Source organism: Calidris pugnax, unplaced genomic scaffold, assembly GCF_001431845.1.
Source record: "Calidris pugnax isolate Ruff unplaced genomic scaffold, ASM143184v1 scaffold4, whole genome shotgun sequence".
In the NCBI taxonomy this organism is placed as follows: Eukaryota; Metazoa; Chordata; class Aves; order Charadriiformes; family Scolopacidae; genus Calidris; species Calidris pugnax.
The window spans coordinates 2,362,901-2,376,118 of record NW_015090781.1 but is presented as its reverse complement, the minus strand read 5'-3'; the positions used below and the strand labels follow the sequence as shown (position 1 = coordinate 2,376,118).

Genomic DNA, 13,218 nt, shown 5'->3' with positions numbered 1-13,218 from the left:
CTCCGGGCTGCACCGGCGGTTTGGGGGTCAGTAACCGGGCAGGGATGGAGAAGGCAATGGGGTATCAGAGGGTCACAGACCCCCCGCCTGCTGCAGGGGAGCGATGGCCCCCCCAAGCCCTCCGTGTGGGTCCCCACGCCGGGCTGTCCCTTGGGACTCCCAGGAGCTACAGGGGGAGGGGACCCTCAGCTCCCCCCAGCCCGGGAGGTGCTACACCCCACTTTGGGGGAGAAGCTGGGAGATCGGTCAGGGGCAGAGGGGACATGCAGAGGTCAAGAGGCAGAGCTGAGTCTGGGGGACAGTGGCCCAAATCCTCCTGCTTGCAGCCAAGCACAGAAGCAGGTGTGTCGTGTCCCCCTCCCCCCCCCACAAGCCCAGGTTTCCCATGCAGAGCTCCAGCCTTTAGCAGGATTTTCCCCCCCTCCCGCAGCCCCCAGGGAAGGGGTGAAGCTCAGTGGGGGTTTCCAGGGGGGGCACAGCGCTGCCAAGAGCAGAGCTCACAGCCCCTCCGGTACATCTGGCGCTGGGGGCTGGAGGTCCCACTGGTGCCCCCAGTTATTTGCTGCCATCTGTGCATGATGCCACCCCGAGGGGATGTGAACTCTGCTGGAGACACCCCACCACAGGCAAAGCCAAAGGTTTTTGTCACACTCCTGCCCATGTGCTGCCTGTTTGTGTTCTGCCAGGGGTCCTGGGCACGTAGTGGGGGGTGCCCAGCTCCCCGAGTTTCCCACCTCTCCTCCCTTCATCCTCTGGTCTATGCAGATGGAGAGAGGGGATGAGGAGCCGGGGGGGAGGAAGAGCATCCCGTCCCTGTCCCAGCCCCAGCCCACGGGGGCTGCAGGGCAGAAAGGGAATCCAGAGCAGAGGAGGGAGGGCCACGCTCACGCGGCAGCGTGTTGTCAGCGTGCTTTGGTGTCAAGCCATGAAAGAAGCCGCCTTAGCGAGGCAGCGATGCTTAGCAACTGCCTGGATCTAAAAATAAGAGCCATTTAGCGAGGGAAACGCAGTGGAGAAATGCTCAAAGAACTAAACACGTTCCCCTGGCCCTCCCCATGGCCCGGCCGCCGCCGCAGAGCCTGTGCACGCAGCCCGGCTGGAGAGAAACTCCTGGGACAGCCCTGGCAATGCCCCCTCTGCTTAACCAGAGCCTGGCCAGCCCAGGGAACCCCTGTGCTGCTGGGCTTGTGCCTCCTGCTGCTCCTTGCCCTTCCGATCCTCCTTCCTTCATCCTCTCCATCGCATCCTCGGCCACGTCGTCTTGGCAGCCCCTGGGGACCAGCAGTGTCCCAAGGAGGCAGCGTTGGTCCTCAGGGCAGTGTGAGAGGTGCCCAGGCTCCCCTGCCCCATTTCCAGCACCCTGGGGGTCCATCCTGCCAGCAGGGATGTGGCAGGCCCAGCAGAGCTGCACCGGGGAAGTTTTCACCTTCTGCCATCCCCAGTCCATTGGGAGGCAAACATGGCTATTTTTATCCCAGTGAAGTGCTCCTGCAGGAAAATGAGAGATGTTTTGCCAGGCTGGGAAGAAGGGGGAAAGTTGGGTGTGGGTTGGTGGGTACCACGGGGTAGGATGGGGCACAGTCCACCCTCCCCACAGTGTAGAAAAAGGGGGGGGTACATCTCGCTTGCTTGCTGGTCACAGCTCCTTTCCTCAGCAGACACGAGGGCTGGGCACCCTGCCAGGATTCACAGCCTTTGAGCCTTTCTCTGCTCGGAAAAATGCAACATCCTCCCCTAAATGTTCCTCTGGGCACGGGGAGCCGGGGGCTGCGGGGGGACCGGGGGTGGGAGCAGCCCACTGCCGGCTGCTGCTGCTGCCTTTCTGCTGCAGGAAGGGGTCTGCTCTCTGCCCACCCACCCCCCCGGACCCAGGTGAGGGCCCTGCAGTGGGTGCACTGTGCACAGGGACACCTTTGGTAACCGTGTCTGGCCAGGGACGGGCTCGGTGGCAAAGTCACAGCAGAGTGCAGGGAACATCCTTTGCAGCACGTCTCGCTGGGACGTGCAGAAGATGCAGACAGGCTGGGCCAGGCTGGGGAAAAATCACCAAAGTGGCATCCGAGGCTCTAATCAATGCTCTCGTGCCCCACTGGCCACTTCCACCAGGAAAGCAACCAGCAGGTCCAGGGTGGGCAGGGCTGGTGGTCTGTGCTGCTGCAGATGATGCCAGATTAACTGTTTCCAGAGGATGGGAAGAGCTCCAGTGGCTCCAGATCCCAGTTACAGGGGGTAACTGGGAGGGAGGGCTGTGCCCCAGTTTGCCAAGAAGGCTCCACAGCAAATGGGGCACCGCTCACCATGAAGCCCATACCTTGATGGTCAGGGCCAGGGAAGCAGGGAGGACGGGCAGTTGGCCAGATCCAGCCCTGCTGGGGTGGGCAGGGAACCTGTGGAAGCACCTGGGTCCCTAATGGGGACCTGGGACCATGGATGGGGGAGCAGCAGAGAGTCACAGGGGAAACAGGGCCACGTAAACCAGCCCCAGGGCTGGGCACAGCCAGCAGCGAGGTGGGACAGGGGTGGAGAACAGGGGGACAAGCAGGAGACACAAGGAAGGAGGCGAGCTGGGGGGGCACAAAGGGTGCTGCACCCTGAGGTGCACTCCAGGCTGTGTCTCTCGGAGGCAGGGTGTCCCCGGGACCACCCATCCGCCCTCTCCTTGATGGAAATCACCCCTTCACATCAGCCCGAGGACGAGGCACGCTCCCTAAGTGGCCCATCCGTCACCCTGTCAGCGGTGGCAGCCTTAGATAAAGGACATCTGCAGGGGATTAACGCTGCTCCGGGCAGCAGAGCCATGGTCGGGGACCCTTCTGAGCCGGGTGAGAGGGACCAGAAGGTGTGTGTTGGGGGGGACACACTGCCCAGGGCACTTCTTTGCCCCCAGGTGAGTGTGTGGCCAGCACAGCCTTGCCAGGAGTGACCCCCAAGTTTGGGGATGCTCCGGTGCTGCACAGAGAGCTGGATGCAGAGCCCGGCTGCGGGCAGAGCTGTGCCAGGCTGCCACCAGCCTCCTCCAGACCCAGTCCTGGACCAACCTGAGCCCATCCACAACCGTCCCCGCTCCTCTCCAGGACACCCACCTCCCAATATGGAGTCCATCTATGCCTCCAGCTCCCCACTGGGACCCCTGCCAGCTCTGGAGGCAGCACCCTGCTCTCGGCTGCTGCTGCTGCGTGTCCCCACCAGCCCTCCTGAAAAATCCGGGCTTGATATGAAGCCCACGATGATCCCAAACTGCTCCCATCCACAGGAGCAAGGAGAGCCTGGAAAAGGAAGCAGGAGTGCTGGGGTCCCCACCCCAACTGGGCTGGGGTTGAGGGGTTCGGGGGGCTCTACCCTCCGACACGAACCCTGCAAGCCCTCTGCAGCTGTTTGAGGGGGACAGGGAGAAAGAAAGACACAATTTAGCACTTCATTAGGTAACCACAAGGCATCGATCTGCCCTACCAGCCCGCGTGTTGTCTAATTGCATATCTCCATTCTTATTAATTCTATCGGAAAAGCAGGGAGCAGGACTCGGGAATCTGATCCTATCTTTAGGAAATTTCAAACAGAGATGTAATTGCCAAGTGCTCTAAATCATGGTGCTTTATCCACTGTTAACAGTATTTTAAAGCCATGGTCATCAATAGCAGCCCTCGGGATGTGCTCTCAGCAGATGCCATTAATCTTATTTTGGCTGCAGTCGCCTGGTGCCGCTGGGCTCAGATTTACGCTGGGCAGTGAGGGACAGCTCTGCCCCCCCCCGCAGGCTGGGAGAGAGCACCCAGGGGCTGGTTCCAGGAGCAGAGGGCAGAAATGGGAGCTCCTTAAGGCAGTTTCACCCCTTGCCAAAATGGGAGCAAACAGCAGCCTTGGTTGGAGATGAGCAGCTCAGCACCGGGGGCTATTCCCTCCCGTGCAGCCCCCCGCCCAGGGAAGGATGCTCGTGGCCATGCAAGGGGCTGTGGGGGCTCCAGGCAGGGCTAGTGGCCTCATTTGGAATTAAGCCACAATATTTACTACATCCACAGAGGAAATCAATCTGGCTGGCGTGAGACCTAGAGGATCCCCTTGGTTTCTGGAGGCTCCTGAGGATGGTGGGAGCAGCTACAGCGGACCAGCAGATCCTGGGGAGGTGATGCCCCAGCAAGACATCACCCAGGACACACACAAGGGAGGGCTGCTCCCACCTCTGTTAACCCACCCTGCAGGGACACACGGGGAGGTGGGAGCCACTGTGAAATTCGGATCTGGCGGGGGTGGGGGCAATTTCAGCTGCTGAAAATCTTGCCAAGCTGGAGGAGAAACAGCTGCCTGGAAGCTGCTGGGTGAGCCCTGCAGACAGGAACGCTGCAGGAGACAGGGAACCTCCTCTGCCAAATGCAAACCAGCAGGTGGGAGAGATCTGGGTGGGCAGGAGGGAAAAAAGGAGTTTGCATCACACTCTGCATCCTCGAAAGCTGGTCACCTGCCTCTGCCCACACCCCCAGCCAGCAGGGACACCTCACACAGCTCCAGCTGCTGGGTGGGATGGGGGGGGACGCCGTGCCCACCCTGAACATTTCTCTGCCACTTCTGCGTAAAGAGATGTGAAAGCTGGATGAAGAAAAGCACTCGTTTTATAGAGTGGAGAGTGGACTGGAGCATCCCCAGGTTGAGGGAATGAGGTGCCCCAAGTCACACCAGCCCTCCCAGCGTTACAGAGAGTCTCACAAATGTTTGTGTGCTCGGTGCCTGTGGGGTCAGCTTTTATTTAAAGAGGAAACAGATACTATTTCCAGCCTTCACTTACCCCACGCTGGGTGCTGCACCAGGGGCCCTTTCAGCAGCTCAGATCCGCGGTGGAAGCGGGTGTGTATCCCTGTCACCAGCAAGTCCATGCTGCAGACACACAACCTCCTGCTTTGCCAGGGCAGGGACCTCGTGCCCGAGCTCAGCTCTGCAGGAGGGGATGTCCATCCTGCCACCGTGGTCACAGAATCACAGAGTCTTCATGGTTGGAAGGGACCGTTGAGATCATCGAGTCCAACCACAAAAAAAACCAACAAGCCCCAACAAAACCTACAAAAAACCAAAAAACACCACCAAAAAAAACCAAAATCAGAACACACACAAAAAAAACCCCAAAAACCCACAAACAGACCCAAACCAACAATCTAGAGCATGCCCTGAAGTGCTACATCTACACGGTTCTTAAATCCCTCCAGGGATGGCGACTCCACCACCTCCCTGGGCAGGCTGTTCCAGGGCCTGACCACCCTCTCAGCAAAGTCATTCTTCCCAATATCTCATCTAAACCTCCCCTGCTCCAACTTCAGACCATTCCCTCTGCTCCTGGCATTGTTCCCTTGGGAGAAGAGGCCAACCCCCACCTCTCTACACCCTCCTTTCAGGGAGTTGTAGAGGGCAATGAGGTCTCCCCTCAGCCTCCTCTTCTCCAAACTAAACCTGCCCAGTTCCCTCAGCTTCTCCTCGTGTGACTTGTTCTCCAGACCCCTCCCCAGCTTGGTGGCTCTCCTCTGGACACGCTCCAGCCCCTCAATGTCTTTCCTGTGGTGAGGGGCCAGAACTGAACCCAGCCCTGGAGGTGAGGCCTCACCAGTGCCCAGGACAGAGGCACCATCCCTTGCCTGGTCTCAGCATGCTGCTCTCTGGTGCCCATCCCATCCCGTTGTTCTGGCAATGACCACAGCAGAGGGGCCAAAACCAGGGCGCGGGGGCTGGGGTGACATAGACCTGTGCTGCTGGAGCATCACTTGCCCTACACTGGGAGAGGAACCAGCTGGGAGGCAGAGGGCATGGCCATGGTTGTCGTGGCTCATTGGAGCATCCTCACCCCTGTGGACTGCTGGGAGGGCCCTGGTTCAACCCTGGATGAGGGAGGCTCCAGCTAATTGCTCACTAATGGGTCACTTCAGAGAGGAAACAAGCAAAACCCCACCTGTGCACGCCTGGAGCAGAGTGACCTGTGGGCCCTGGGACCAGCCAGGCCGCACGTCACCAAGAAATGGTTGAGGGTTCATCTGTCAGGAGGAAAAAGCCCAGCCCGGTGGGCGCCTGTCTCCCTGCAGCCTCCCCAGCCCCTTCGTGTCCCCACGGGACTCCTGGAAGCTCCCAGCCCCTGGCAGTGGCCCGACAAGGCTCTGAGCTGCGCTGCAGCGAGCGGCGAGCCCGGCTCATTTAATCTATTCAATTGGATTCAATTTCCAGCCACATGATTCAATTAGCCCTGGAGGGACAGCGCGGGAGAGCGGAGGCTGCGGAGCGTGGCCCGGCCCTCCATCCCGCAGCCACGGAGCTGGGAGAGGGGGGCAGAGCCTGGACCCACACCGGCTGCCCCCACGGGGGCCAGGACCCCACACTTCTGCTGGATGGGGACAAGACAAGAGGAGTGAGGCAAGCATCCAGCGATGCTTCCCCGAGTAGAGGGTGCTGCTGCCTGTCCCATCTATTTGGGGTCACCCCTGTGCTTGCCTAGTGTCCCCCCGCTCTGACCCACACCGTGCTGCAGTGGGGAGAACCAGGGCTTGACCAACGCCAAGGGCTCTCAGCAGCCCCAGGGAAGGCCGGGTCCCATAGACCTTCAGCAGCCCTTGTCCAGCCTCCCGGCTCTGACTTTCATTCCTCATTTATTTTTCTGTCTGTCCTCCCCTGGAAAATGCCACCAAAACCATCAGTTAATTTCCACCGCAATTTTAGGGGGAAAAGCCCATTTTTATCTTGGCCCCTTTGGATGTCTGCAGCTCCCAAAGCTGGGCTTTCCCCCTTTCCTTTCATGTCACTGCAATGGTTCATTTGCCAAAAAAACACCCCAAAACAACCTACCACCTCCATAGGGACAAACCTCCGTCCAGTACAACCCAGGATGTGGCCCTTGCTCATCCCGACAAGCCCAGAAAACAGAGATGAGAATAAATATCCAGGAGGTGTTGGTGCTGACAGGGAGATGGAGAGCTGCCTGCTGGTGCCACGAGCCAGCCCTGAACCCTCCCGCAGCCGGGAGGCCACACAGCAGCCCCGAGACACACCATGGCAGGGTCACAGCATCACAGAGCACAGGTCTGATGAGGAGAGGCTGAGGGAGCTGGGGGGGTTCAGCCTGGAGAAAAGGAGGCTGAGGGGAGACCTTCTGGCTCTCTCCAACTCCCTGAAAGGAGGGTGTAGCCAGGGGGGGTCGGTCTCTGCTCCCAAGTCACAGGCCATGGGACAAGAGGAAACGGCCTCAGGTTGCACCAGGGGAGGGTCAGATTGGAGATTGGGAAAAAAATTTTCACTGAAAGGGTTCTCAGCCATTGGAATGGGCTGCCCAGGGAGGTGGTTGAGGCCCCATCCCTGGAGGTGTTCAAAAGATGGGTTGATGTAGTGCTGGGAGACATGTTTTAGTGATGGTGTTGCTTTATTTTTGTTGTGTGGGTGTCTATTTTTGTCAAAATTAGGTTGACGGTTGGACAAGATGATCTTTAAGGTCCCTTCTAACCTAGAAGATTGATTCTGTGATCTCCCTCTGCCCGCCCTGCGGCAGGTGGGACGCCGGCTCCATCCCAGGAGGGGAGCATGGGGAGGTGTCGATCCCCTGCACAAGTGCTGCCCAGGAGATAGCTCTCCAGGTGAGAGCAGGCTTCTCCTCCTGACAACCACCATGCAACAGCCTGGCAGGACCCCAGGGCAGGGGAAGAGCGTGCAATTCTTCAGGCAGGGAGAGAAAAGTGCCCCAAAAGGTACCAGGAGAGGCTGATTTGGAGGGCAGAGTCACAGAATGATACGGGGTTGGAAGGGACCTCTGGAGATCATCTCCTCCAACCCCCTGCCAGAGCAGGTCCACGCAGAGCAGGTTGCACAGGAACGTGTCCAGGTGGGTTTGAATGTCTCCAGAGAAGGAGACTCCACCACCTCCCTGGGCAGCCTCTGCCAGGGCTCTGCCACCCTCACAGTGAAGAAGTTCCTCCTCATGTTTAGAGGCAACTTCTTACACTCAAGTTTGTGCCCATTGCCTCTTGTAGGGCAGCTCAACCCCGCAGAGATATGGCCCCCACACCATAAAAGCAGAACAAAGGTGTTTTTGAACGAAAGAGAGCAGGTGGGTGAAGGTGCTCCCTGCTCTCTGGCCACTGCTCGTGAGACTCGGGGCTCTGGTCCTCCCCATTCCTGGCACCCTCAGGAGCAGCCAAACCCTCACAGGCTGCTGACTCCCCCCACCAGCCTCCCACCGGTTCCTGTGCCCAAAGCACGGTGTGTCTCCTGACAACCCGCAGCCCGGGCAGGGGAGACTCAGCTCCTGCATGAAAAATGGGACCTGTAAGAGCGAGGGAAGAAGAGACGATACCCAAAATCACAGTGGCACTTACAAATCAATTTTTAATAACTCCCTCCAAAGTTTAGCTCAAACTCAATTTTTCTCCTCCAGAATTTGGTCATTATTTTGTAAAATATTTGTCTCCCTGCAGCGGCTGCCTAATTTAAAGGCAGCAATCTGATTTCTCCCCTCACTCCCCAAGCCTCAAAACCAGCTCTTCCAGTAATAGACTGGGTTCTAAATTAGATACAATAAAATACACTCAACTGCTCCGATCAGATACAGGAAAGTTTGGGGCCATCAGCCACGTCCTGAGGCTGAATGTTCGAGTTAAATGATGACTTCTGAGTTCAAGCTGGCCTCAAAACACAAGGAGTAGTACGGTGCTTAACAAAACAGGCAAATCTGAGGTGGAACCTGTGAGGAAGAGCTCGCTGACACCAGCAGCAGAGAGAGCATCACACCGTGCCCATCACTGCATCCCTCACTCACATCCACGGGCTGGGCTCCTCTGTTCCTTACTGGCAGCCCCAAGGGGCACGTAGGAGGCAGAGGGATGCTCTCTGCTGCCTGGTACCTGCAGCCTGGACCGAGGAGGAGGCACCACAACCTCCCTCTGCACAGGTAGGAACAGCCCAAGGGCAAGTGACTGCCCTGCGGCAGCCAGCTGGGCCACCAAAGAGTGACAGGGCCACCAAAGAGTGACAGGGCCACCAAAGAGTGACAGGGCCACCCCGTAACCACCCCCTCTCCCCTCTGTGAAGGACACACACCGCACGCTCCGGCCAGGCAGGGCTCTGCTATTTATTGAGCTCTAGCTTTGTATGTACAGCCATTTACAGCGCTCGGGTCGGTGACAGCGTGACAAGGGGACGTGTGTGTCACCCCTCTCCCCCAGGTCAGCCTTGGGTTGGGGGGTGACCCCAGGAGCTGCTCCCGGTCACAGCCTGAGCTTCTCAGGTCACCAAGGGAGGGCCCTGGGGGAGGTGAGACCTTCGACAGTGGAGCCCAGAGCGAAAAGCTCAAAATCCCACCCAGAGGTGGCCGAGGCAGAGTCAGACTCATCCCCAACCCTCTCACCCACCCGCCTGCTCTCAGCCCCAGCGGCAGCGGAGGAAAGGAGGCACGTGGAGTGACCCAGTGCTCCCACAGCAGCTGCTGGGGCTGCACCTCGAGGAAACAACTCCAGCCCCCTTCAGAAGAAAGGATCCTTTCCCCCCACTCCAGAGGTGAGATGGTCCGGGGAGAGCTCCCCCAGCACAGAGAGCAGCACCCCATGATGAGGTTTTACTCATCTGCCACTGGAGAAGCTGCCTCCTCCTACGTGTCCTGGCCTGTTCTCCAGCAGAGTGATCTTCTGGACCCCGCTCGCTCTCCCAAGCACCGTCCCTCTGACACGTAGACATTTCCTCACGCTCGCACGGCAGGAAAGCAAATAAGTGTCTGGCTCAGCTGATAAAAGGCAGACAATTCCGTGCTGAGGCAGAGGATACTCCGTTGGGAGAAGCTGGTGCTCCCAAGGAAAACACACTGTCTTCATGGGGCACCGTGACCAGTCGGCGGCCAAGGACACAGCTCTCAGTCTCCCATGCTCACGGCAGGTAAAGGTGAAACATTAACATAATTAACACACATTAGCATGAATAAGCCTTGCCTAAAAATGGTAGTAAATGAGCATGACATTCACATCACTCACACTACTCTAACCTCTGAGGCTAAGAGTGGGACTAGGCACTTCTTTTTTCAAAAACCTGTTTGCTAGGGGAAGAAAAAACAAAGTGGATGTGGGATGTAGAGTAACTTCTCTGCTTCGCTCCGCCGAGTCAGGACAGACCCTGAGGTCACTGCTGGGAGCTGGAAACGCACAGGCAGGGAGCAGGCATTCCTGAGTTGGCAGCAGACACAGCCTGGGAACAGGCTCGGCCGGAGCTGGGCACCTCTGAAACACCACCTCTGGAGCAGAAAGGTCTTGCTCGTGCCCCGGAGCATCCTCCTGGATGTCTTCCTTAGGAAGTTCTCAGCAGACTGTTGCTGCAAGTCGCTTGGTGAAGACAGGAGGGCAAGCTACAAAGGGAGGGAACGACTTCTCCAGCTGCATTTTAACTGCCTGCTACACACAAGGGAAAAACCAGGGACTTCGTAGTTCGTGAAGGTCACCAGGAACTTGCAAACATGGGCAAGGCAGAGGTTCCTGGGAGGAAGAGTAGGATTGTCGCAATGCAGTCTCTGGTGGGCAATAAGGGGAGCGGGGGGAGGGAGTCAGCCTGTCCTCTGCCCCGTGAAAGTGGAGTATCTAAAAATGTCCCTCAACCTTAGGAACAGCAGAGATGAGCTGGGCTACTGGAAGCAACGGTGACCCCGAGCAGAGCTGGTCTCCAGTTACAATGTGCTCTGTTTGATGACCATCAGACTGGACTCTGTAAGTCAACAGCCTTGGAGACAAAACTTCTTCTCCAGCAATCCGATGGCTTGGTTCAGGTGACACTTTCTGACATCAGGAGCCAGCAGTGAGCAGGGCCTGCCCCTTGGGGAAGCTGGTTCATATCCCAAAGCCATTCCCAAGGGGATGGCAGTGGATTTGACCTACATTGCAGGAAGGTTGGGTTGATCCAGGCCGATGGAAAAGACCAGCCCTTACCCATAGAGCAGGCGAGCGATCTCAACCCAGAACTGTCTCACACAGCTGGACTGGTTTTATTATTTCAGTTGTGAGCTCTCCCCAGCTCTGCTACAAAGGTTTCCAGCACATCTTCCCTGAGGCTGCGGAGGGAAACTCCCATCACTCCCTCACAGGAAGGGCCGCCCACCCCCACGGCACCTGACAGAATTGCCTCCTCCTCCTCCTCCTCACCACGCCGACCACCTCTCCTCAGCCCCAGCCCTGTCGAAACGCAAGCCTTTGGGATCAAACACACAGCAGCAAGGCTCTCCCCTAGAAGAAATGCAGTCCCTTCTGCAGGCAGAAGGCGAGGGGCTGCAGATCTGTGGTGTCCCTGCCCCTCGGGCCCGTCTCTGGTCAGCCCCGCGCAGCGGCTGCGGCCCGGCCTCAGGAGATGGTGGAGAACTCCTTCAGCAGCAGCTCCTGGCTCAGCGTGTTGAAAGCAAGGTTCTTCCTCACGTTGATGCTGATGGACCGGACCTGACAGAGACAAAACAAGACGGTTTAGCCCAGGGACTTTTCCTGGCTCCCCATGAGCACGGTGGCTTTGACACTGCTGACCTCCAGGTTCAGCACGAAGCTGTTTTCACGCTGTTACAGCCCCAGAAAACGCTGCAGCCAGCTCTCACTGAGACTCCATCTTCACAAGAAATCCATGAGGAGCCTGCAGGAGAGCTGGGGAGGGACTCTCTGTCAGGAAATGTAGTGACAGGACAGGAGGTAACGGTTTTAAATTGAAAGAGGGAAGATTTAGATTAGAGACCAGAAAGAAATTCTTTGCTGTGAGGGTGGTGAGAGCCTGGAAGAGGTTGCCCAGAGAAGCTGTGGCTGCCCCATCCCTGGAGGGGTTCAAGGCCAGGCTGGATGGGGCTTGGAGCAACCTGGTCTGGTGGGAGGTGTCCCTGCCCAGGGCAGGGGGTTGTAATTGGATGATCTTTAAGGTCCCTTCCAACTCTGACCATTCTGTGATTCTATGATTAGCTGCTTTCTGGAATAACAGGAATGTCTATAGTGATGTCCCCGCAAGCAGAGTAAATTCCAAATGAGACAAGGATGGGAGAAGATGCTCTGTTTGGATGCACGAGCTGTGATGTTTCCTGTTCTGGGGCAAAGTGATGGGGCAAGGGAGCACTTCCAGGATGCAGCTGGAAGACCATTTTCTACCAGTCCCCACTGGAGTCTGAACCAGCATTCTCCTGGATGCATGCAGTGCCACGGCCTCTGTCCTGCTCCAGAACCTGCAGAGCCCAAGGTATGGAGTCAAGGAAAGGATAGAGGCCACGCTACTGTGCTGTAATCACAAATTATCACCCCAGCTGGCACAAACCCACGGGTTCAGAGCCAGCTGTGTGTATCCTGTGCTGAGTGCCTTCCACTTGAAGTTGGCTCGCTGGCTGTCTCTGAAGAGGAGACACCTTTATCCCTTAACGATGCCTGGACTTGTGGTCACCCCCAGAGTCCGTGAGGAAGAGCTGGGCTTCCCTGAAGAGCAGAGCAGCTTCCCTTCCCTCCCCACGCCTGCGGATCCTTGGCCAAACACGCCGGCCCCAGCCTGGGCTCGGTCTCAGCCGCACTCGGCAACGAGAAAACAAAGTCAAACATCATCTGTGTCAGCGACTGTGCGGCAGCCACAGAAAGCAAAACTGACACAAGCTCATCCAAACAACGGGATTACAGCTCCCAGAGACTCGGAGCCTGTGATAATAAGGTTGTTGCTGACCTGGTTAGTGTTTTGCGCTTTTTAAAAGCTCTGGGGGATGAATTATATAGAAGGAGAACGAGGGATCCAGCACCAGGGGCTGGAAGAACAAGTCAGCAGTGTTCATACTGCTGAGGGTCCCACTTGCTGCCCTGGTGAGAAAAAAAAAATCAGCGGGGAAGGGCAGAAAGCTCCCAAGAAGGCAGAACGTGTAAGAGTGGGAAGCAAATCAAAACATGGAAGGTTATCAGGGAAAGCTGTGAAATGAAGCCCGGTGAGCCCCGCTGCACAGACCCTAACAACCCCAGTAAGCTCACAAAGACGTCCACACTTAAACACAGAATATTTCAGTTTTATGGCATCTGCAGGAACTACAAACTCCATCAGGATGCTCGGCAGGGACCTGGTGTGTCTGTGTTCCCTTGGAGCACCCCCTCTCCTCTCTTCTCTGGACCTCCTTTGACTTACTCCACACTGAACCAGCTTGGGATCACGTCTTGTAACACAGGTTACAGCCTACAATAAGCATCACTGCAACTGGGCTCCAGAACACTGGGTTACAGTGGGCTGTCTCCCTGCCAG

The 13,218-nt window shown here is 57.4% G+C and overlaps 1 protein-coding gene across 1 annotated transcript in view; it reads right to left on the bottom strand.

Annotated features, from left to right (window-relative positions):
• Positions 1 to 9,058: 9,058 nt before the first annotated feature.
• Positions 9,059 to 13,218, bottom strand: part of LOC106897193 (chromosome unknown open reading frame, human C10orf76) — a 145,990-nt gene continuing 141,830 nt past the window's right edge. The window contains exon 25 of the mRNA XM_014957680.1: positions 9,059 to 11,417. Coding sequence (XP_014813166.1) covers positions 11,325 to 11,417 — 93 coding nt within the window. The 3' untranslated portion in view covers positions 9,059 to 11,324. The remainder of the gene's footprint in view (positions 11,418 to 13,218) is intronic.